Source organism: Rhea americana, unplaced genomic scaffold, assembly GCF_003343005.1.
Source record: "Rhea americana isolate MKP2758 unplaced genomic scaffold, rheAme1 scaffold_26, whole genome shotgun sequence".
Lineage (NCBI taxonomy): Eukaryota > Metazoa > Chordata > Aves > Rheiformes > Rheidae > Rhea > Rhea americana.
In genome coordinates this window covers 2,822,771-2,845,685 of record NW_028186379.1, presented here as the reverse complement: position 1 = coordinate 2,845,685, position 22,915 = coordinate 2,822,771, and the positions used below count along the sequence as shown (strand labels likewise).

Sequence of the window (22,915 nt, the reverse complement as noted above, 5' to 3'; positions counted from 1 at the left end):
ATAGGAATCGAAAATGATCTGGTGGTAAACTTAATTTTGTTACACCATACTTGAGCATCAAAATCATATATAGTCATTCTAGTTCRCACAAATATAACATAGTTCAGTCTTATGGATGAGTATTTAGCATTTGTAGCAGTCACCATATATTACTGACTGAAAGATGAAACTACACTTCTGATGACTCTATCTATTGCCTGAGTTTTCAATAACACAAGAGGTAACACTTGTTACTTGTTGTCATTTTTCCTACTTATCAGCTTTCTGTGCTTTCAAGTACAAGACATCCTCAGCCATTTACGCAAGCAARACTCAAGCTCAACAACAGTGCTGAAGAAAGTTGTTCTGCACCATGTTCCTTAAACTGGTGTTTTAATTAGAAAATAAATACCAAAAACTACTGACCTGTAAGAAATAAATGTTCCATCAGAATCTGGGCTGTGGTGTATGCTTCTATTTTCATTTGCTGCCCCTAATATAAAAATGAAAGAAAATGATCTCAGTTATGAGACCCTCTGAAAATAAATACCACAGTATTAGTGACAATAGCGAATGATTATATCATATATGGTAACTCCAGTTCATGACAAAACTTAAATGGACACTTCTCAACTTTTTGTATTCAAAATCTTACACCTGTCAATAGAGACAACAAGCCACAATGTGCCAGTCTGATTGTTCTGAAAATATAAGATTCAGTTTCATTTGTGGTTTTGATTTAGACCCATCTCAACTTGTTAAACAGAGTTTAAATAGTCAAAAACCATAGAGGTTTCCAATATAAATAGATCAGTTTGATTTTACTAACAYTAAGTCAAAGAATGTAAAAGTTCACCTATTCTGTCAAAGATTTGGAGTTGACTGTATGATATCAGATTTTTTTCCAYAGCACAAGTTCAAAGCTTCTATCAAACTACTTAAATAGCATGTCTGTAAAACAAGGTGTTTTTCATATTGTCAGCTATATAGATAGAACAGTGACATTCACAGAAACCTAGAGCTAGAAGGAATCCTTCCTCTCTAGAATAGAATTACAAGTTCATTCAAAGACTTACAAGTCATAAGAAATTTTCTACTTTTCATCTTCAATTTATTCATGTCCTGTTTTATAATATTTATTCCCACCTAACTTGTCATTTAGCTTAGTAATTCTTCTATATCCTTCATGTTTATTTATTTCCTTAATATAATTATAGATAGCATCTTGTACCTTTACATCCTTTGTTCTGCTAAATGAAACCATATTCTTTGCCATTTTCCTAAATGAGGCTCCTTGGCCCCTCTTTTGTTTAAATCAGTCTTTCTTAAACACGGAAAAGAATGGATGAAATTACAGACAACACACTAAATGAAGTCTGATCAGTTGAGTCTCTAGATAGTGTTTGTTTCCCTTACCTTGCCTGATAGTGGTCATGCCACATTGTGTTGTATTTTCACAGCCATCCTGTAACCAACATTCCCAAATGTTTGCTCTCTTTAGTCATTTATAACAAGATGGTTGCAGTTTATAGCAAAATTTCTTGCTAGTATGATACTGTAGTTCATATTATTTCATGCCATCTCTTGGAAATGTCAATTTCTGCCTAAATATTCCRTTTGTGCTTGCACTGGATACTACCTTATAATACTGTTCCTTCAAAATAGTCCATCAGTGCAGTCTCACACTTTGTGCCAAGGCAAYGAATAAAAATATTGGCTAGGATCTGTTCAATCATAAACTGTTGAAGAACTCCTCTAAAAATATAAATCTTTCATTACAATCTGTTGTCACCTATTTGTCTTATAATTACTTTGTTTCACTAATCCTCATATTCTGTATTTCGTAACATCTCCTGTGGCACCACATCAGATGGTTTACTGAGGGCTAGATAGACTTAACATATTTCTTAAAAACATGTTTCTTTTGAAAGAAGGCTAGCAGGTTCGTTGGGTAAAATCTCCTGTTTAACGTAATCAACCCGCACTAAAAGTTATACTATTTTCTATTTCATTTCTTTGTTTTTCCTTAAAAATTTTGCTGAAGCTTACACAGGTAACGGTCAGCTCATTACGCTTGCAGTCACTTTACTATCTTTTTTTTTTCTTACTCTAGCTATAGAGACTACATTATCCCTCCTTCAACTATATGGCATCAGCCACAAACTGAAAGATTAAAAATTTTCCACAGACAAGCATTTATCAGTATCCTTGAACAAGGGTTACTATGCAAGTCAGATATTTTAATCGTTATTTAACATGTTCATTTTTAATCTCTACCTAACTCTGAGAATCTCTAATTCCATCCTGCCTTTGCTTGAAAATTTGTCTCTACTGGAAATTAAAACTAAATATTCTTCTAGGTTTGGACCATACCTGGATTACATTTAATTTCATTCTCCATTTGCATTGCACAAGGGTTCTAGTTTTCTTCCCCAGAAAATTTATTTACACAATTAAGTAATACTTTCTTTTTACCTTAAATATCCTTCTTAGCACCCAATTCATTTAACTTTTGCTAACTGTCACTATCACCAGTTTCTGATAGCCAGGAGATAGCCTTCTTTGCTGATCAAACTGTTTTTCTGTTCCTTTCTGGATCTCTGCTTACTCCAGAAATTCCTTAAGAACTGCTTAATCATCCAGTTTGACACAGAACTTTCCTTCCACATTTTTTTTCTCATATGGATTGCAAGTTTCTCACTAACTTTTGCACCCTCATCTAAAATAAATCCCAAACCTTTATTACATTCTGGTCTCTATACTGYTCAGTCTAGCTGATTTCACTAACTAGCTTTCTCAATTTAGCTAAATGGAAACCTTACTTATTCAGTCTGCTTCTGGTTTACTAAATTTAAATAAACAAAGCTGGATGTTTCCCATTATTAAAAATATTCTTTTTCTTTTTTTCTTATTTCTTGAAAAATAAACTCTCCCATAATAGGATAGTTTCCAGTAATATATTTTTTCATAGAAAACATATATCTACATCTGATCCTGAGTATTTAGAGAAATTTCAATGCTTTTCTGATATAAAGCGTCTTTCAATTTTTCCCCTAAACRATTTAAAGTCAAACCAGTCTTTACCTAAATGCTTACATTGTATTTTTTCACCAGCTACTGCAACACTGAAGATATGCTACCTTTTATCATTCCTATCATCCTGTAACAACACCTCCCCTTCCATAATTATTTTCCAGGAAATACTGCTATTAATTAMCATCTAATTTCATATGTCTGACTTCAGATAATTAGACTCCCACAATTTTTGTTTTTGCATTATTTCACAAACACACTTTTCCTCCACAGATAGCTTCACCCTACTTCTTATTTGACTACCATCAATTTCTGTACAATCCTTAGGCAATCCTAATCAAGATCAAATACTGAGATGTCTATTCAAATAAAAGTAATTCCCAAGAGGTAAAGTAGTTTACTACTGTTCAGAATTTTTAAAACCATGAATTGATGATGATGWTGAATTCAGAATCAATTCTGAGTCTCTCTGAATTGCTCTTTTTAAATCTAGCACTCTGTACAAATAATGAAAACCAGCAGAGAACCTTGTAGGATTAAGTACTTTTTAGACAGCAGAGTGGAGTGATATAAGCCTCCAGAATGCATAATCCAGCCTTTCCATTCTTCAAATGAGCTTTAGCYGTGGTAGAAGAGGACTGACTGACTGAAAGGAAATCCCACGACACTTCAGGGTAGATCTCAGGATTTGGTTCAGACAGCATTTTGTTGATAAAAAACTTATTATCATGTATTATTATGTTGATAAAGAATTATCAACAAAATAACAAAATATAAATGACAAAAATAACAAAAATTAAGTAGATTTCTCTAGCTAACTACCTGAAGAGCACTAACATTGCCAGAGGTTTGAAATTTAGTGAAGCACCCTTGAAAGAACTACATTACATCCTATCATAGGAAAGGCTTCCTTAGCCTTTCCTTAGATGTTCAACCTCTTTTAGAGCCATATGGGAAAGTGCCATGATACCGGGCAACTGTTAGAGAGACCCAGCACATAGAAACGGGTCCTGAATGCATTAATGCAGTTCAATTAGACTTAGGCACTTCAGAGGTATTCATCCACCAAATAGATATCTATCCTTGGAACTATAATTTTTGTCTTTTTTTTTTTTTTATTTATTTGTAGATGATGTAGAGACTTTGGTGGGGAAATCAATTAAAGCCTAAACTACAGATACCAAAATCACCTCAGCCATTATGAACCAGTGTAGCAACTCTGAAAAAGCCCTATTTTACTTCTCCCAAGTATCTGCAGAATGACAGAATGAATAAAGGCGAAWAAGGACAAATTAGGTTCACACGACAAGAGGAAAAGAAAAGCATCTGAAAATGGCTACCACACTGTTCTTTATGGTGGTGTCTGGTTTGACTTTTCTTTTGACAAAGTACAATGAAGTGCTGAAGAATGCACTGTGCAGTGATGACACTTGTTGTGGTAATCTTCCTGTCAAAACAATCAGTAAGTCGTGAATACAAAATTACTCACCATTTCCTTTGGTGAGTGACTAYGAAAAATCTTAGTTAAACTCCAAGTGCCAGCACAACATGCCAAAAGCAAGGGCCTCTTACTGCATCCCAGCGAAATCTTAAGTATTTGGTGTATACTGGTTATAGGGTTTTGTAAAGGTTTATGTACTTTTAAGTGAGAATTAGAAATACATTACTCAGATCCAGATTTAGAAATAGTAATCTYGGAAGTACCCATCCAGAAACTTAACACTCATGATGGGTATTTCAAAAGCAGTATGAAGTGCTCATCTCTTCCTCTCATCCTTCAGAATCAACACATCATTGGAAAAAAACCCTCTTTTGATATTGTTATGTAACACCTTCTACCACAGCGAGAAAAAAGATAAGCCTATCTTATATGAGAGAGGCCCACAAAAGAGAATGGAAAGTAGCTATGGTATGGAACTGGAAAGAACACCCATGGTTATTTCTAGGAAATCTTAGGCTGTAGCTCTCCATAACCACATAGYAGTTGTGAGAATTTTAAAACTGAAAGGGAAGAGCTAGACTGAAACAAAAACGCATTCACAATGCTTAGTCTGTATGCTGAAAAAAGTCTTTTGGATCTCTTAAAATGTGAAGGGTTTCTTGATCTCTTTCCTTTTTGAGGTCTAAGTTTCAAGAATATCTCAAAAAATTACTCCTACCACCTTTCAATTAAGTCATTTGGTACTGCCTGAATAGTCAACTAGAGTTTTCAAAGAAAAACAGAATCTTGACGATAAAAGTTGTTCTTTCACCAGTATCCCATAACAATCATTTGGTGGAATCCTGGGTCTGCTAAAGAGTTTGAAAGGATATCTCTGCAACAAGCTGTCCTTCATAAACTACTACAAGTGTAGTATTCTTCATTTTGAAGCATCTCTCAGAATTCAACATTTTTTTAACAATTCCCACAGTATTTCAGTTTCCTTAATTGTCCACACATTAGTAATAGAGCTCACATTCTAACAAGTTACTATTTTATTCTGAGAGCCACTTTTGCTGCTTCATTTCATCATTGGAAGCAGCTACCAGAAACTGGATCAAATTTYTACATTCAGCTCTTAGAAACAGGAGTTAATAAGGTGGGTGATTTTGTACTTGTTTTTTTTCTTGAGTTCGCTTTTCTTGCTCCATCCACTTTAAGACAGATATATCTGTTATAGTATCTTGGAAAATGACTTAGATCTCTTTGATTGAATGCAATTAAAATGACAAAGCAAGCACAAATTATCCATCACCTTAAGAGAGGATTCCCTAACCTTCACCTACTGCTATCTGAAAGGCTTTCCAGTAAACCTTAGTAAGATTTCACAGTCATCAAATATGAAGACAAATCGGACAAATCCCTTACTAAGTAATGACAGTAAGCTGTAGGAGTCTGTGCCCTGGATAACCTCTCCTTAGATGCCTTTGAAAAGGCATGGTGAACATCCAGTAGATTATATAATTTCTTGCATCTTTTTCAATGCTAAGAATCCAACTTACTGGTAAACTTAGGATGTATACATGTATACAAGATCCATGAAGCTGGTACTGGGATTTAGTCTTCAAAAATACTAATTMATTTGTATTATCTTAATCTTTACATCCTTTCCAAGACTCAAAACTGAACTGAGAATCTAATGAAGAAACCAGAAATATGGAGATTGCTCCTCCTACCCTTCACCAACTCCCCTAGAAAAGGGTTCCAAAACTTCAAAATGTAAAAATGGTATAAAAAATCTTAYGCTTTTTGACAGAAGGGAAACAACCTGTACTGTAACAGTCATCTGTATCAAAGTAATAACAGAACGTGAAATCTGTCCCCAGAATGTATAAGTGTCCTGGGTTTGTGTTCTGAAGTCAGGTTCATTTAACTCTCAATGAAGGCTGCGGTACCACAGCTTTCAGCATCAGAGCAGTCAATGGTTTTAATACAATAATAAAGCAAGCCTTTCAAAGGAACTCARAATCATCGGGATATCTTTCTTGCTGCTGATTTAACTGAAGGATATTCCCATAAACCCTTCCTGCAGATGAGCACTCTTGCTCTTCAAAGAATTCCATTCTATTGCCTTATTTTGGTTAAGGCTTTCCTTTAGACAGAGACTGAGGACTAAAGGGAGCTAAGGYTTGGGTGAGTACTACTGGACACAGCTGGAGGCTGTTTCAAAAGAATTTGTATGACTTGAAATTGATGCTGCTTTTACTGAACAGTCAAAAAAAAAAGAACGTCTCAAATGCAGGCTCCTCTGGGTTTCAGAGCTGCATGCAGAGGATATGTAAATTGTATATTTACTAGGATACTAGATTCACCCAGAACACACAGGCTTGTCACTCACAGAAATGGTTTTCTTGTAGGAACATCCTTGGGACTGTAGATGCAGTAAAAAAAATAGAACTCTGAATAAGAAGCATGCCAAAGACACTATGTGAGGATTATCTGAAAACTGTAAAATCTGTAGAATTTACTAACAATAAGCCTAATTTAAATGTGCACGCTATTTTTGTATTTTTATTTTTCAGCAGAATATTATACTGATAGTATAATCTCTTCTGAAAGAAAAGGCTTGTCAAGGTGCAGTGCACAGTTTCTATTTCAGGCAGTAAGAAGAAGCTGGATAGCATTTCAAGCCCCAGTTTAAGAGTAGAAAGATGCTCAGGATATGTACCTGGCAAAATGAGCAGTCTGAGCTTAAGCATGAGTTCAACAAGAGTAAAAAAAAAATATGTGAAGAACCATGTAGGGATCAGACACGTTTCTCACTCATCTCTTTCCTTATTGCTCTAGAAAGAGCTATCTTGTGAGAAATGCAAAAATACAGCACAGAGCTTCTTATGAAAAGGAATAGGATCCTACCATAACCAGCTACGAGCCTACTAGAACATCAAGCTTGAGCGAAATCCCCCTGCTCTATGGATTAACTCCAATGTCAAAATGTTAAAGAAACGTTAAGAAATCAACTGAACTCTAAGCATTTTTGTCTTTTGAAAAWTTGTTCTGATGCAGAAGAAACATCTTTACATACATAAATATGTATCTTTACATACATAGATATGTGTGTATATACACACATATATGTGTGTGACTACTTTTGGGGTGCATATATAAGTGGTAAGTGATTTAACAACCTTCTGTTGATTATGAAAGGGTTTCATAGCTGTCAGTTTAAGAATTGGTGATAAAAGTGATYCCACTTATGAAATCAGACTGTGCTTTCCCCTGTTTACAAGCATCAAAATGGAGACAGATCTCTTTGTTGACGTTTGCACTCTTAATATTTTCTTTGTATTCTAATGATAAGTTAAAATGTTGTTTTAAAAAACCCAACATTTATTTAACAGTTGTAAAAAAACAAATTCAGTCTGAGATAAAACATCCAAACATTAATGCAGTGTTTCACAATTACAGGCAGGGAAAATTTTAACACAAATATCTGCTTGCAGTCTAAGCTTGTCAATTCTTATAACATGACTTCCAAATTCCATGCTATACTCATTTTCAGCATATTTAAAGCTTAATAATTTAATGATTTATCCAATTTTAATTTACACTTTCAAAACCACTTTGAACAATCTGAGGTGCCAGTGGAGATCATAACAGTGGTCCTGGTTAAGTCAAATAATAATTATAGCGCTTTCACTTTAAAGATGAGATTATTTTTAATTATTGAGTGAAGTACTTGAGGTACCTTACTTATATAATTACGCTACTCATTAAATGGTTATTGAAAGCTGAAATGTAATTTTAATGACAGCTACCTATTTTTCTTTGCACACTTTATAGATGACAGATCAGTCAGGAATTCTAGTTTGCTCAAAAAATCCTTGCAGCTGCACTGGTTCTTTCAGGTGTAAAACAATTAAGCTGTGCTTATTTTACAATTTTAAACATTTTTTCTTCAAATGATATTTTTACAGTTTATAGAAACTACTGAAAAACAGAACAATAATGCACAGATATTTTTCTTTATAACAACACAAAAATTCTGATTTTAAACTATATACATTACAAACAATATCCCCCCCAAAACAGGGACAATACAAATATGAAAGAATGATTTTAGTCAAAATGTGTTCCTCACATAATGCAAACAAAAAAAATTGCTTAACAGATTGCAGACCTTTATTGTGAGTATAAAGGAGTAATCAACATACAATAAGCATTTTACTATGCATTAAAACTATATATAATGCCACGAGACTCCTTTGCTTTTTGTAATACCAAGGTTCACAACTCTTCAAACATAAAATTCCTTCCTATTTACTCCATATACATACATTCATCAAAATGATCTGTATRAAATGTATTCTAATATTTAAGAATCTCTGACAATTGATACCACAGAGTTTTGGGCTCAGAAATGAGCAAAAGAGTAATGCTTTGTATTTTAAGTCTTAATACACGATGTTCGAAACCCAGCATATCTGCCCATTGTTCCAAATGTCAGCGTCTTGTTCAAATTAAGCTTTCCTTTTTCACAATGAAAACCAAACAGAAGAGTAAATTTGTTTCATTAACAATATTAAAGCAAAGATTTCTGAGTTCGCTGTATGGGGAAAAGGCAATAAAGTTTTGAAGAGGGAAAAACTGCTTTGTTCCTTCAATCCCCTAGTTGAAATTAATTATAGCAAATGTTTATGAAAACATCTGTTCCATACAGTTATAAATTCTTAATTTTAGCACGGGCGATTCCAGGCTCCTCTATTATTTTGAAAGAGAGCAGTCTGACAATTGAAAGGTTTACAAAAGCACAGACAATTTGCATTTCTACAGTACCAAATACGCAGTTTGGAAAGTCTTCAGGATCTCTRCAGCAAAGGGAAAAAATAAAATACAGAACGACTGCGAACACTGAAGCTTTCCGATTTGGGTCCACGAATAGATGGCAGTAGAAGGAGCAATCAATAAATAAACGGAAAGCTAACCTCAAAACACACGGAARATCAAGCTTGTACTACGTTAAGCAGTTCTTTAAAAAGTAAACGGCAGTGAAGCTGCTGCCTTCTCCGCTCTGCGGGCTTTCCTCGCACGGAAGGCGCGCTGCCCCGGCACTGCTCTATCGCGCCAAGAGAGGGTGCTACAGAGTTTAGGATGATCCAGTCGCCGCCGCAGCTCTGACGCTCAATTGTTTGTGCAATAAGCTCCTACACCACAAACGATCTTTCGGACTTTTTACATAACACCCTTGYAACTACAGTGTTAAATTCAATTTACACCAAATAAGCTTTTAAAATGATTAAATGGAGCAAGCTTAAAGCAGTGTACAGAAACTGAAAATAATGCCTTCAGCTAAAGAATTAAGTGCACTGCACTTCTGATATTTATAAAATAATTATTAGGCTAGAAACTTAAAGAACGTTTCACTCTGAGCAAGTTGTTGAAGTTTGCTGAAATAAATATGACAACTTTTTTAAGCAATATCAGAACTCTATTTTTTTTTTTTTTTTAAAGTACAAACCTGTCTCTCCACCCCTTGCTTCAAACCCATTTAGCATTAGGTACTCACTTTGAGTGCATGCATTACTTAGTATCGATTTCTTGGTAGCATTTTAGTTCCAAATATCATGCCCTAATATACTGTATTTTGCTAAGAATGAAATAAAAAAGGATACACTATCATAATTAGTATTATATGCAAGCAATTAACTGTAAGAATGCCATTACAAGTCTTATATAGGATAAAGTATTTCATTTCCCTATCACCACGTATCCATATGAGAAAAATAAACTAAGTATTAACAGTGGGCTTTTTCCTTTTAGATTTATTTGAGTTAGGAAAGGAATGCAAATGGAAAACACAACAGAGAACCCGCACATATGCTACTTTTGCAATAGTGAAAGCTGGTGACATTTGAAAATAGGTAAGCAGCGCTGACACARAGGTGCAAAATCAAAGCTCGTTTTAGCCCTACAGAAAGGCAGCAGAGCTGCTGAACAATATGGTAGGCAGATTCACAGCTCTGCAGTTATGAACAAAAACTTCTTGAGATAATAAGAATATCTAGGATTGCACATTGCTCAAACACAGTCAGTTCTGGTGTCTTTTGGATTGCTGATTTGCTACAATCAAGTGGCATCTTCTGTGATCTTTGCATATAAAATCGCAACTGTGTATACGCATATATGAGTAAACTCCATGTATTCTCCAGGCAAAATATCTGTTTGAAATAATTTTATCTATGCACTTGAGTTCCAATTAAGACACACCAAAATAAGAGGGATTCCATTTTAAGTGAAACTGATTCTGAGTGTTTACAAATCTAAACACCAACTCTGTCATTAGGTTAGTCTGTAAATTCACATACCACTTTTTCCACATGAAAAATGTGCATCTGAAAGAAAAAGTGTGGATGGAAAAACATATACAAAAGTAGAGATGACTAAATTTGGATTTGGATGTAGCATCAACGTTTAAGAAATGTAGCCTCTCACAGCTTTATGTAAAACAAATCCAACAATTAGAATATTCAAAGGTTATATTTCTAAAATATTTTTTCCTGGTGAAGCATTTGTATTTACTAAAATAGGCTCAGCTATACACYKATCTCAAAACTAAAAACAATAAAAATCCAYAGAATAAGGAATTTTACTCATATCWTTTGACTAGTTCATAGATGCAAGATGAATGCCAGATAAGAATTCCTAGGTGATTTTTTATGTACTAATACCTTAAAAAATGTACATTCATCKGTGCTTTACCAGAATCTCTTCTTGCATCATGTGAAGGCCAAGCTGAACAGTAATGCTAACAGTGATTTACACATTTCAGAAAATGCAGGTATATGGAAAAATAATTAGACTTCCCGTTCAGTGGGAACCACACAATACTAGTTTATGTAAGCAAATGTGACTTCCACTGAAGTCAACAAGAATTTAAGTCCWGTAATGCCTGGACTGAATTTCTTATCAGCAGCCATAAGGCTGATAAAAGAAAGAACTACASAGGATAAGGCAAAACATGCTTCTTCCCACTTTTTTCAGCCATTGTTTTTCCTAGTGTACCTCTTCCTTGTCTTTGTGCAAATTACATCCAATTCTGTCCACATTCTCAATGTTACAGTCTGTATCTGCTACTTAATACTGCTGATCATTTATGATACCTAACTTAAGTTCCTAGGTCATTACTTAATATGACCGGAAAACTCCAGGATAATATATATATACATTTTGCTTTAGTTTGATCTATGTGGATGGTCTGTACCTGATAAATAATATCACCTTTAACTTCAAAAAAAAWTCCAAAAGAACATACACAATTAAAAAAATAAATTAGCAAAAGTAGCAAAATAGAGGACATAATAATCTATTATAATTGGGGAGAAGTACCAAAATTAAATTAGACTTTGTACAGAAAGAAAGATGTTAGAAGCAGTTTGGAATCATCAGTACAAACTTACTTATGTTCCACCGTATATAAATGCTGAGTGACTTATCACTTGCATCCAGAAGAATTTAGCTAATTTTAACTTACAAACAGCCTAAAAGGCCTTTGAGCTATAAATTGCAATAATCTAAAGATGGCAAGAGGCAATAAACATGAGTTAATGACTCAGCATCCTCCTGAGATAGCACTGGTCATACAGCTTTGCTTAATCTTAGACATGCACAATCAGTGTAAAAAGGTGGTCTCTAGAGACCATTTACACTGACAATAAGAAAAACATACCACCTCTTCACACATATGAAGGCTACTATGGTGCTTTAATTTACTTCAATTACCTCCTATTTTTAACCACATTTGTATCTTACAGATACATGCAATCCTTCTGTTTGTGATAATATATCATATGTAAGTATATTTTGATTTTCGTATTTGAAAGGAGTAATGCATATTCCATTGAGTTGAGGGAAGACTGCACCAGAAAGATCACGTAGAACAGTTTTCTAACATTCTGCTATTTTGCCAAGATTAAATGATAGTATAAGACAAACGAGAAAGGATTAAGTGCTCTTTTACTGAAATAGAATTGCCCTTTCAACAAGAAGCTAGTTCTTCAACAGAGAATAACAGGTTTATCAGGAGAAAGGCCAGCATGGCAAGGAAGCCACTTGGTAGTGATATGCAGCCTCACCTGTTAAAATTTGTGAGGTGGTCTCACGATAAGGAGGATCAGAGGTTACAAAAGAGCAGCAGCAATTCTGCTTTGTTCCTTTGCTGTTTCTTATTCAAGGAAGCTACTAATCAGTGAGCCCGATGTCTTACAGCACTGCTGATGGATCTCAAAGGATTCACCTGAAAGGAGAACGTATTTTCTTGGACCTTATTACTTAAGAGTAAGTATGTTCAGAAACACTGAAAAACATACTGCTTTTGTTCACTCAGCACATGAACGCAAAGAGGCATAGCATCAGATCAGAGCACGCATAGCAGCTACTGTTCTGATGGATACGTAACTAGCTACTTGCTTATTTGGATGACACAGCAGACAGCATTTATGGCTAAGAGGCAACCAGAAATAACACACTGTTGCTGTAAATGGAAATGCAGGAAATTTAGGTGCACAAAAAACCAAAACACAGTGGAACAGCCTGGCACCCTTTGGAAGGGCTGCTACTGTCCCAAGAGCCAGCAACTGAACCGTTGGTTGCAGCCCTAGGGAAGAGAAAGCAGGTCAGAAATTCAAGGTTACAAAGTTCTTATGCAGATGTAAGCCCTAGGCAATGCCTGGACTTTCCTCAAATTCTGTAGTTTTAAAAATGTACTGTAATAGGTGAAGTAGGTCCTTCATGAAACATCCTGGGAAGGAACCAGTTAGTAAAACACCCAGGGCCATGGAGAGGCACTTGGACACTCACAGCCTCTTAGTCACCCCTAGCAAGCTCTGCTCCTCTGGCCCTTCCAAGCTATGGCCTGGTCTCTTCCCCTGCCACAACTCCTCATGYTCCTTTTAGCACTGCTGAAAGCAGCAGAAGGGCTCCAGGTAATTTATCCCAGTTATCCCAGTCCCTTCGCAAGCCACCCATAAAATTGCTTCAGTCAGATCTGTAGGTCAGACAAGGTACTTTGGACTTGCATCAATGTAAACTAGAGGATAAGATGTTAAATTAGTTAGAAGTAGGATCCTGCTTATATATACTAAAAAGATATGTTTTTAATAATGCAACTATGTAATACATTTAGCAGCACTAAACACAAACACAAAAATTTTAAAGAGATAACCAATGGTTTATTAACTATGAACATCTTAGAAGTGCATATGATTTTTACTTCCTTTATCCAGTGTTCRTAACACAAGAGAGAGCACATTTTTTTCATTCCTTAACGAATCTATCATGTGAATGATTTTGAAAGAGCAACTTAGTCTCCGGGTAAAGTTTAAAGTTTACTGGGTAAAATATAAATGAGCTGTATCAACAACAGAATCTAGAGGTAAGACACAATTCAAATGCACAGTTCAAATAATCATATTACAAYTTTTATTAGGATACTTTCACTGTAACAGCACCTGGTAAACTTAAGCAAGACAGCCTGAGGAAAATACACTGCCAGTAAATAWCACTGTCACACAGTTTCAAATGCTCAACTCTAAAAGGATGTTCCTGCTTCCAGTGGAATAGCCCTTATCCTGATCAAACCAACTAACATCGAACTAACTAACACAGAAAGCGCTGACACCAAGAATAGACACCTCAGCTTAAAGCTGGTTGCTTAGTTTGGTTATCCTTAGTTTGCTTATCCTCAGTTTGCTTATCCTTAAAAGATGAAGCCTGCAAGCCCTGGATTCTTATTAGAGGCTGCCTAATCAAGGCTGCTAAATCCATACCTGAGAGGACCATGCAAAGGTGCAGGACCCTACATTTTTTACAGATTTTTCTGGTGAAAAAAATTTAATTGAACAATATAAAAGAAGTACTGACCTTGAGCTTTTAACCTGCCAAATCAGAATATACCAAAAAATAATGAAAACACTGAAAAAATAAATTCTTTTAAACCAACCCTTGGTTGATTGGAGAGCAGCTACCTACTTTGCTATTGCAAATGCAGATGCATTTATGAATTACTGATCTGGAAAAACTTGAAAAGCAAAGGTATATGTATTAGCAGTAAACACTAGATGTAAAAAAGCTGCACGTCCACAGTAACCTCAGTATATAATAACGTATCACAGTGACAACCACAATGACAAAACCCTTCTATTTACTACAGTGTAAGGTAGACTGTGCAGCATTGGCACCTGTTGTAAATACTGCAAAAGGAAATCCACACAGAACATCTCTGCGAAGCAATAGTTAACCCATTATAGGACAGATTGCTGTTCTCCACTCTTACTGTCCTGCAAGGGCAATGACTGGTGTAAATCGCTATTGGCACTTTAGATGGAACTAAAGATGCAAGTACAAAGAACTTGGAAATGTAAGAAATATGAGACTTTAAAAATGTAAATTAAGACAACTATGACTATGTTTCTCTTGCACAGAACAATCATATTCAAGTTTTCTAAAAGGATGATGATTTAGTTTATGCAATAATAAGATAAATGTTAAGTAGTAGTGAATTTTTCTAGATGGTAAGCCCAGCTCTCCAATACCGGAAATGTACAATATGTTTTTGCCAAAGAGAAACCAGTCTGGTTACAAGAGGAAAACATCATCAAGCATCAGATAGCATCAGCTTTTTCACTTTGGATTTCTTTTGACCAGTGCCAACTAAGAAAACTGTACTATACACATGTAACAGATTTAATCATAGAAATATCAATCTGGAGAGCAACAGAATAGTCCTCAGGGACTACAAATCCTAAAATAGTTTCATGTTTTCATCAGATTTCGCCTTCCAAAACAGGTATGTGGCTATGATTTGCTAAGCTATATGCTAGCATATAGTACCTCTCCATCCAACTGGAGAGGAGAAAAAGCTCTAACCACAAACCTGTGATCAACCTTATCAACGAAGCTCCATGCTGCTGGGCTGACACTCAAACATGCTGCCCAGATGGCACTGGCCTCACGTGATGTGAAAGTAACCTTTCGGCAAAAGGTCCTTTAGGCATACCCGAAGTGTGGTATTACAGACTTCTAAGCATGGGTGCAGAGGATACAAACACACTCTGGAAGTCAAACTCAGGGCAAGAAGTGCCTTATATGAGCGTAGACTTTATCTGAGAAAACAGGGTTGTTTTATGACCTACAGTCACAGTACGAGCAAGAAAGAAAATATATGTCTGAACAAGTTTTCTGGTTCTCCTCATTGGAATGATAGTGAATAAAGAACACTAGCATGTGAATACTAGTGTAATTACTGAATAGTTCCMCACATAATTATGCAAAACAGATCTATCCTTAAGTTAATGTAGCCACTTTCTTTGTTCAACAGAATTTTCATGCCACCCGTCAGTCACCCCAAAATACAAACCTTAGATGACTTAAGTACACAGAATTTACTCACTTGGTCTGTAAAATAAGCAATGCATGTGAGTAGAAATAAAGGTTTAATGAAACAAAATAATGTACTCCACTAGGGAAAACACATTTTGCCCAAAGAAAAATCTAATGTAAATAAGTGGAGACTTGACTATTTGATAAATACAGCCCCAAAGGTTATATGTTTACTGAAAGAATATAAATATTATACATGATGTAGATTTTTTTTTATGTGACTGGAAACATTAATTGCTTTCTAAATACAATAATATTCTTTCCCTTCAAACTGTGAGGTCTCATTTCTTTTACTGCAACACGTAACCAATTACCTAACAAAAATGTTTACATTAATCACAATGACTCTGTATTTTAGTTTTTATACTACCAATTTTATTTTTGCTTAGAATTGAACTCCCTCAGGCATTCTTTCGTGCCAACTGTTAATTTCTATCAGTGATAAAGTTCCCTTAAGCTTCTTTTAACATCTACTGGACATGACCTCATAAAATTTAATGCCATTCATTAACCCCAAGCACTTAACTTTACACAGTAATGTCAGGCATCTGACTTTTCAGTGCATGAGAAATCCAACTGGGAACTGTTTGAGAGATACAAATTACAAATCATTTGAGTAGTATAAAGGAAGGCAACAACCAATATTAAAGGGTGAATCAGACTTTTTTAGGTAAAAGTAGGGTTCTTACGATACCTTCCATCTAGAATCACAAAGCATTTACACAAACAAGGAAGAGGCTACAAAGTAGTAATTCTAGCTTTCTAGTGTGCTGAAATTCAAAGCTGAGGCTGAATGCCAGATTTTTAACACTGTCTGGAGTAGATATGATTTACAGTCGTTGATCCCTGGATGTCCAATAGCCTTAAGGTGTTTCAAAGGAGCACAGGGTCAGACCACCCTACCAGCTGAAAGGCAGCACACCAGGAAGACAGGAATAGACTGGAAGAAGCAGCTTCTTCAAAGTGCTGCCCCCTTCCTTCCTGCAAGAGCCTTGCCTAGGTTTAGTTTTAGACTGAGCGCTCTTCTTTTGACTTTGGTTAAGTATTAAGAAAGCTTTCAGAGGGGAGAGCTCTCTTTTTATTTTCCCTAAGATGCACAGATGGGTGATGCCTGCTTAACTCATTTAACCATCTAGCCCAGTGGCTCTGCATACAACTGATAAATTGTGGGGAAAATTCCAGAGGTGAATGAAAGATTCTTAGTCACAACCTTCTGGGTTCTCTCGGGCCATTCAAGGAGATTCCTTGTGAGGAGTGGAAATCAGCTGACAGTCTGCCAAGGCCATGTGTGTAAAAAGGGCACACTGTCAGAAAAAAACAAAAGCAATGTATTTTTTATTTCTGCTGGCTCAAGAGATATCTAAGTATCTTCTGTGGAAAAGGACAGTTCTACACAGCTAGAAACATGGTTAACTGGAGTTCCAGAGAGTGATCTGCTTATTTATCTTTGTTAATTAAAATCTCTCCCCCTCCAGTCTGTATACAGGGCTCGTTTTTTGTTTATGTCACAGTCTGTTACATTCTGGGTTAAGCAGTTTACACTGTTGGAACAAGGATCATCTTAACATTTCTATACAAATTATACGAGGTGGCTATAAATTGCTTTATGAGAACCCACATGAGATTTGATGATGATGTCTCTAAGTGCTACAATTTTATTTATTTATTTTTAAGCAGCAAAAAGATCTGGTTTTCAGAATGAAGCAGTAGTTCCTGAATTTACTGATCTTAACTGGAAAATACATCCCCTGCTACCCTATAAATTTAAACAGATGGAAGTCATTTTGCTCAAGCTTTATTTCTACAGAAAGGTATCTCTAAGCAAAAGGAAGGTATTACAAAATTGAGGTTTTCATTTGAGCAACTATAATTGTGGTACCAGCCACAATTCAAAATTTTCAGARTAAGTATATTAACTATGAAACATATATAACTAAAAGCTGCACCCCGTACACAGTTTATACCATTGAAAATGTTTCTCCGTCTTGAATGCTGCTGGTCTAAACCYATTTTACCTTCATTGTATTACAATGCAACACCAGGTAAGGGCGCATCAGTTAGGAAAAGTTCTGACTGCCTAATAGCTTCTGAACGATAATAAAAGATGCACACCAGGTCACCGGACAATGGCAACCAATTTGTCTGTATTTGGCAAGCCAAAGTATTAATGTTTTATAAACGTAAACTAAATTATATATTTTACTAACCAATATAGAGGTAAATTTCTGCACAGCATAAACACTTGTGCTATCAACACAAAGATACTGATAGATACTTCGATATTGTAAATTAGCACTCAAGCTGTAAGATGCTAACAAAAATGGAAGTTTATAAAGAATCACTGCCAGACTCTTAAATGTAGCAGCACTTGTGGGATTTTCTGTAATATAAATAGTAATTATCTTCAATGAAGAATATATCTGCAGAAATAAGTATACTGGTGTATATACCCAAACTCTCAACTGAATTTTCTACTTATAAACCAAACTTCAAAATCTGTAAATTCTGAGTGACACAAACCCAAAAAATAATATTTTGCGCAAATCCATCTCTACATCCAAATAAGCATACATATGCATGCAGATACACAACCACTAAAATATACATAGACAAACACTACAATATTAGCGTGAGGGCATCTACCCTGTAGACAATTCAATCAATCTCTCAAGCGACACCCACACGTGTTTGCACACACAAAAGCAGATGTGGCATTAAGATTTACAAAGTTATTGAAACTTTTAACAAGTAAGACGCATCTTTACTTAGCTACACCAGAATGAGGAATAAAGGGGTTTACATATGTTCCAATTCTAAACCTATCAATCAAACCCATGTTATTCCTTTGGGAGCTTATTTACATGCATATTTATCAGCCTCACATGCTAATTCCCTGCTGTTTTATGCCTGCGAGGCATGTTTATGAGTCATAATTGTTGATCTCATTTGATGTATTTCACTGAAGTAAGACATTATTCAGTTATGTGGCCTAATGTCAATGAATTACGATGACCTGATCTTTGAAATGCAACTTGCTCTTTAATTTTTATTAGAGCATAACTTATTCAGAAAAAGAAATACACTAAAATGGAAGATTATATGCTTTTGTAGTCATTTCACTTAACCATCTTATTTTTGAAACACTCCTCCCTACCTCTAGGCAAAGTTTAAAGACTGCAATTTGTAAACACCACGTGAAAAGARTCTTTGCCCAGAAATAGTACATATTTCTCAGAATGGGATTTTTAATGGAGTTTTTATTTTGTTTTAACCAGTCATATGACAGGCCTCCGGAACACTGACACACAGTTTGAAAAAGTAAGAAAAAGACTAAATCCTAAACCCCCAAATCGTGCTTTGTATTAACTTCACTAAAACAGTGACAAGATACACACCTAGGTGCAACTAGTAAATGAAAACTACTTAAATAAGATAAAATGTCCAAAAACCAATTCATAATCTCTGATGCAAAATGGAGACAATTTGTAAGCAAAATTCACTCTATGGTCAAAGTAACGCCTTAATGGGGGAGTAACTGCAAGGTGTACAAACTTCACGGTGGCAGCTTGGGTTGCGCCAGCAATGGCAAACAAGGCGGCAAGCCGGAAGGGGCCCTGGCAGATGGCTGAACATGGCATGYGTACAATTCTGCTCCTGTCAAAAAGACCAGTCATTCAATGCCTGAAGTGATCTTTAAAGTTTTAAATTGCCTTGAAAAAATCTGATTAATAGTATTTCTCAGTAATAATGCCTATTTTCCAATGGCATTAAGCATGAATAAATCAAATGAATAGTTATTTCTATTCTCTTGCAGCAAAGCCTTGCCATATTTATTGTAAAAGCTCAAAAGAAAAAAAAAAAAGGTTTCAGAAAGCATTGACACTACTTGTGTCACTGCAGGAGCAATAGTGTAAGTGATCCCTTCTGCTAGGCTGACCGAAGATTACCACTGTACACATCAATTTACAGCATGATTTTCAAATGTCACTACTTCCTATCTTAACATTCAGTATTGTCTGGATATATTCATTATCAGTGTTACATATGTTTCAAGTAAGGATCTGTTGACAATTGAATTCAGCTTCACAAAAACAAGGAGTATTTGACCAATGACTTGATTGTCATACAATCGTCCAACTTAAACACAGCTTTGTATTATATTAATTAAAAAAGCCTTTGATATCTATCTGTTCAAAAGTTTCGGTCTCTGCTCTCASCTGTAGCTTTAGCCAGCTACTAATATGCAAAAAAAAAMCCCAAAACAAAAAACAAAAAACAAACAAAYAAAAACTTTGTTTACCCAGGTAGTGCAAATGCCAGAAATGAAATGCAGGKTGGTCCTAGCAATCTCAAATAGAAACTGACAGTTTCAAGAGTAAATATTTTTGAAACAGTAGAAAACCTGCAATTATCTTACTAAATTTGTAATATGTAGAGGACCTGTTCTTAAAGGTTATTCATCTGAAGATGTTAAATCTTGAGCAGATTTTTCACGTCCAGAATGAAATCTGTGGTTTTCATTTAAGGCTGCTTCTACAAGAAAAAAACAATTCCTTTCAAAAATTAAATGTATGAGAAATAAAAATGTTTTGTAGCTCTTTCAGTTTTTATACGCTATTTTTTTGAAAGAGCTATAGAACATTGTATGACGTTTTTCCAAATTAGAAATTTACTTCTGACAAAATTATGTTAGAAGGCAGCTGCTAAAAAAAACCCTGCATTTGAACAAGAAGCTACACAAATGGCAAAGTGTGGCACAATTTTAATTCCAGAACGCTTAAAATGAAAGTTTTCACTGGCTATAAGCACAAGAACTCCAGGGCAGGATGAAAACCTTTCCCAGTATACGGTCTGACTTAAATATTTTCTTTCTTTTGAGTTCAGATAAAAACAGGACTGGAACTAATTGTTTTTAGAATAGCAGCAATTAATGCTAAACTTTTTCAGGCAATAGAATCTCAGTCTTAATGTAGCTGACAATCTCACAGTCACCTAGCTGTGATAATTCAGAACTGAGGCTTGTTTGCTTTACAGAGCAGCATTTTCTTTCATATTTCAATAAAGAATGAACAAATACCAGGTCACAGAAGTTTGGAGGTGGCCCTGTGGCTCAACATGCTTCTTTCYTCCATTAAGATAACATCTGTTCTGGCCACCAGTCAGCAAATCAAATTTGATGAGAATTCATCCGAGTGCAAAGTAGAAATCCCCACTAATGGACAGATTTATGTTCCTCCCCTCCATCCTTTAAATATCTCAAATGAAAAGTAAACAAAAACCGTGATGATATCTTCAAACATTATGACAAACATATGGGAAATGTACCCCAGCATTCTCAATCTCAAATATTTTCACTTTATCAAAAACATGTTTTCATGTGTATTACATAGGAACTCTATGGCATACACTAAAAAGCCCTGAAATTACATTTAGTGCAGAAACACTATATAGTTGGTTTTTCTAAGGTTAAATAACTGATTCCATTACAAATCCAATTTCTCAGAAGAAAAGAATTATCACTACCATAAAAGTTGTATCTGGATGAAGTTTGTGCCTTTTAACTTCCAAGAAGACCAAGAATAATAATTTGTAATGGGGTATCAAAATTTTAGTAGAGAAATTTATCACACATGGCTTTTGCTATTATTTTGGTTATATGGTCCCACTTGCACTGAACTGAATGGGATTTGTCCAAAAATATGACTGCAGTCTTCCTCTCCCAGAGTTTATGTATTATCACTATAGTRTCCAAGCAGAAACATTTAACTGCCAGCTGTTCCTGCAGATTTGAAGATACTTAAAAGAAAAAAGAGTAGATTTTTTAAAATCATTATTACAGCTTATATACATTAGATCTGATTTTCAACTTTTCTACCTACTCTGCATGAAATACCAAAGACACAGGTGTTCCATTCACATCAACAGTTAACATAAAGATATCATTGTATTAACTGATTTGCAAGTTGCACTGATGAATATCAGTTAATACTCACAGTAACTAAGGACACAATGAAACAGTAAATGCAATACACAGTGCTTGCTTTGAAAATTCTTTTAAGAGGTTCTAGTATTTTGACACCTTTTTAGATAAGAATTGGCAATTCTGAGATACAAAATAATTAAAAACAAAACAAAAACTTGGTAACTTTTTCATTAAGCTGAAGTAGCACTCTCTACAATTTGTTCCTAAGTCAAAGGTTCATAGTAACACCTGTAATCTGTACTGATCTACTGTTTTCCACAGTTTAAAGAGTATTTTAACACATTTTAATAATCTGAACTTTGATTACTCATATTTAACTTTGATTACTCATACTATAAATTATTATCTGAATCTAAAACATTTTCCATTTTGCAGCTACCAAAATACTGTATTTCTCAATTGGATTACCTCATTAGTTTCTGTATACTATATCCTTTTGTGTTGTTTGTATTGCAGTYGAAGCATTATAGTCACATGATGAATGATGCAGTAATCTACACAGATCTAACACAATGAAAAAGCTAAACAGGGATACTTAGGAATAACTAAAAGATACTCTAGACTGATGGAGTGTTCAAGCTTTTAATATACAAAATGTGTATGTGTATTTACATACATATAAATCTTAAGCTTCAAATACTTAGAAACRAAAAGCATTAATAGTTTATTTATACGAAATTAGATTTAAACATAAGGTCACATATGTGCATTTAAAACATCATGTCCCTTATCTTGTATCATTCAGGTTTGGGTTGGTTTGCTATTTTGTTGTTTGGGGAAAAAGGAGAAAGGCAGAAGCAAAGAGGCTAGACATATTTCCTTCTCCTCCCATTTTAACACTTAACTTTTCTAGAGGTACCGGGGTTCTACAATTATCCTGAACACATCTGAGTTTTATTCAACTATTGCATTTTTATACGTAAAAGGAAGACCAAGATTTTAAAAGTCAGTTAAATGCATTCTGCTTTTGAGTGGCCAAATCTTGAGATCAAATGCCTGCACATCCCCGAATTGAGGCTTTCCAAGTAACTAATCGTAATTCAATATCTTGGGCTAAATTATTG

The 22,915-nt window shown here is 35.0% G+C and overlaps 1 protein-coding gene across 5 annotated transcripts in view; it reads right to left on the bottom strand.

Annotated features, from left to right (window-relative positions):
- TBC1D5 (TBC1 domain family member 5) overlaps positions 1-22,915 on the bottom strand; it is a 315,508-nt gene that overhangs the window by 162,055 nt on the left and 130,538 nt on the right. For all 5 annotated transcript variants that reach the window (XM_085307503.1, XM_085307502.1, XM_085307504.1 and 2 more), the window contains one exon: positions 406-472. In XM_085307503.1, the coding sequence (XP_085163629.1) occupies positions 406-472 (67 nt within the window). The remainder of the gene's footprint in view (positions 1-405; positions 473-22,915) is intronic.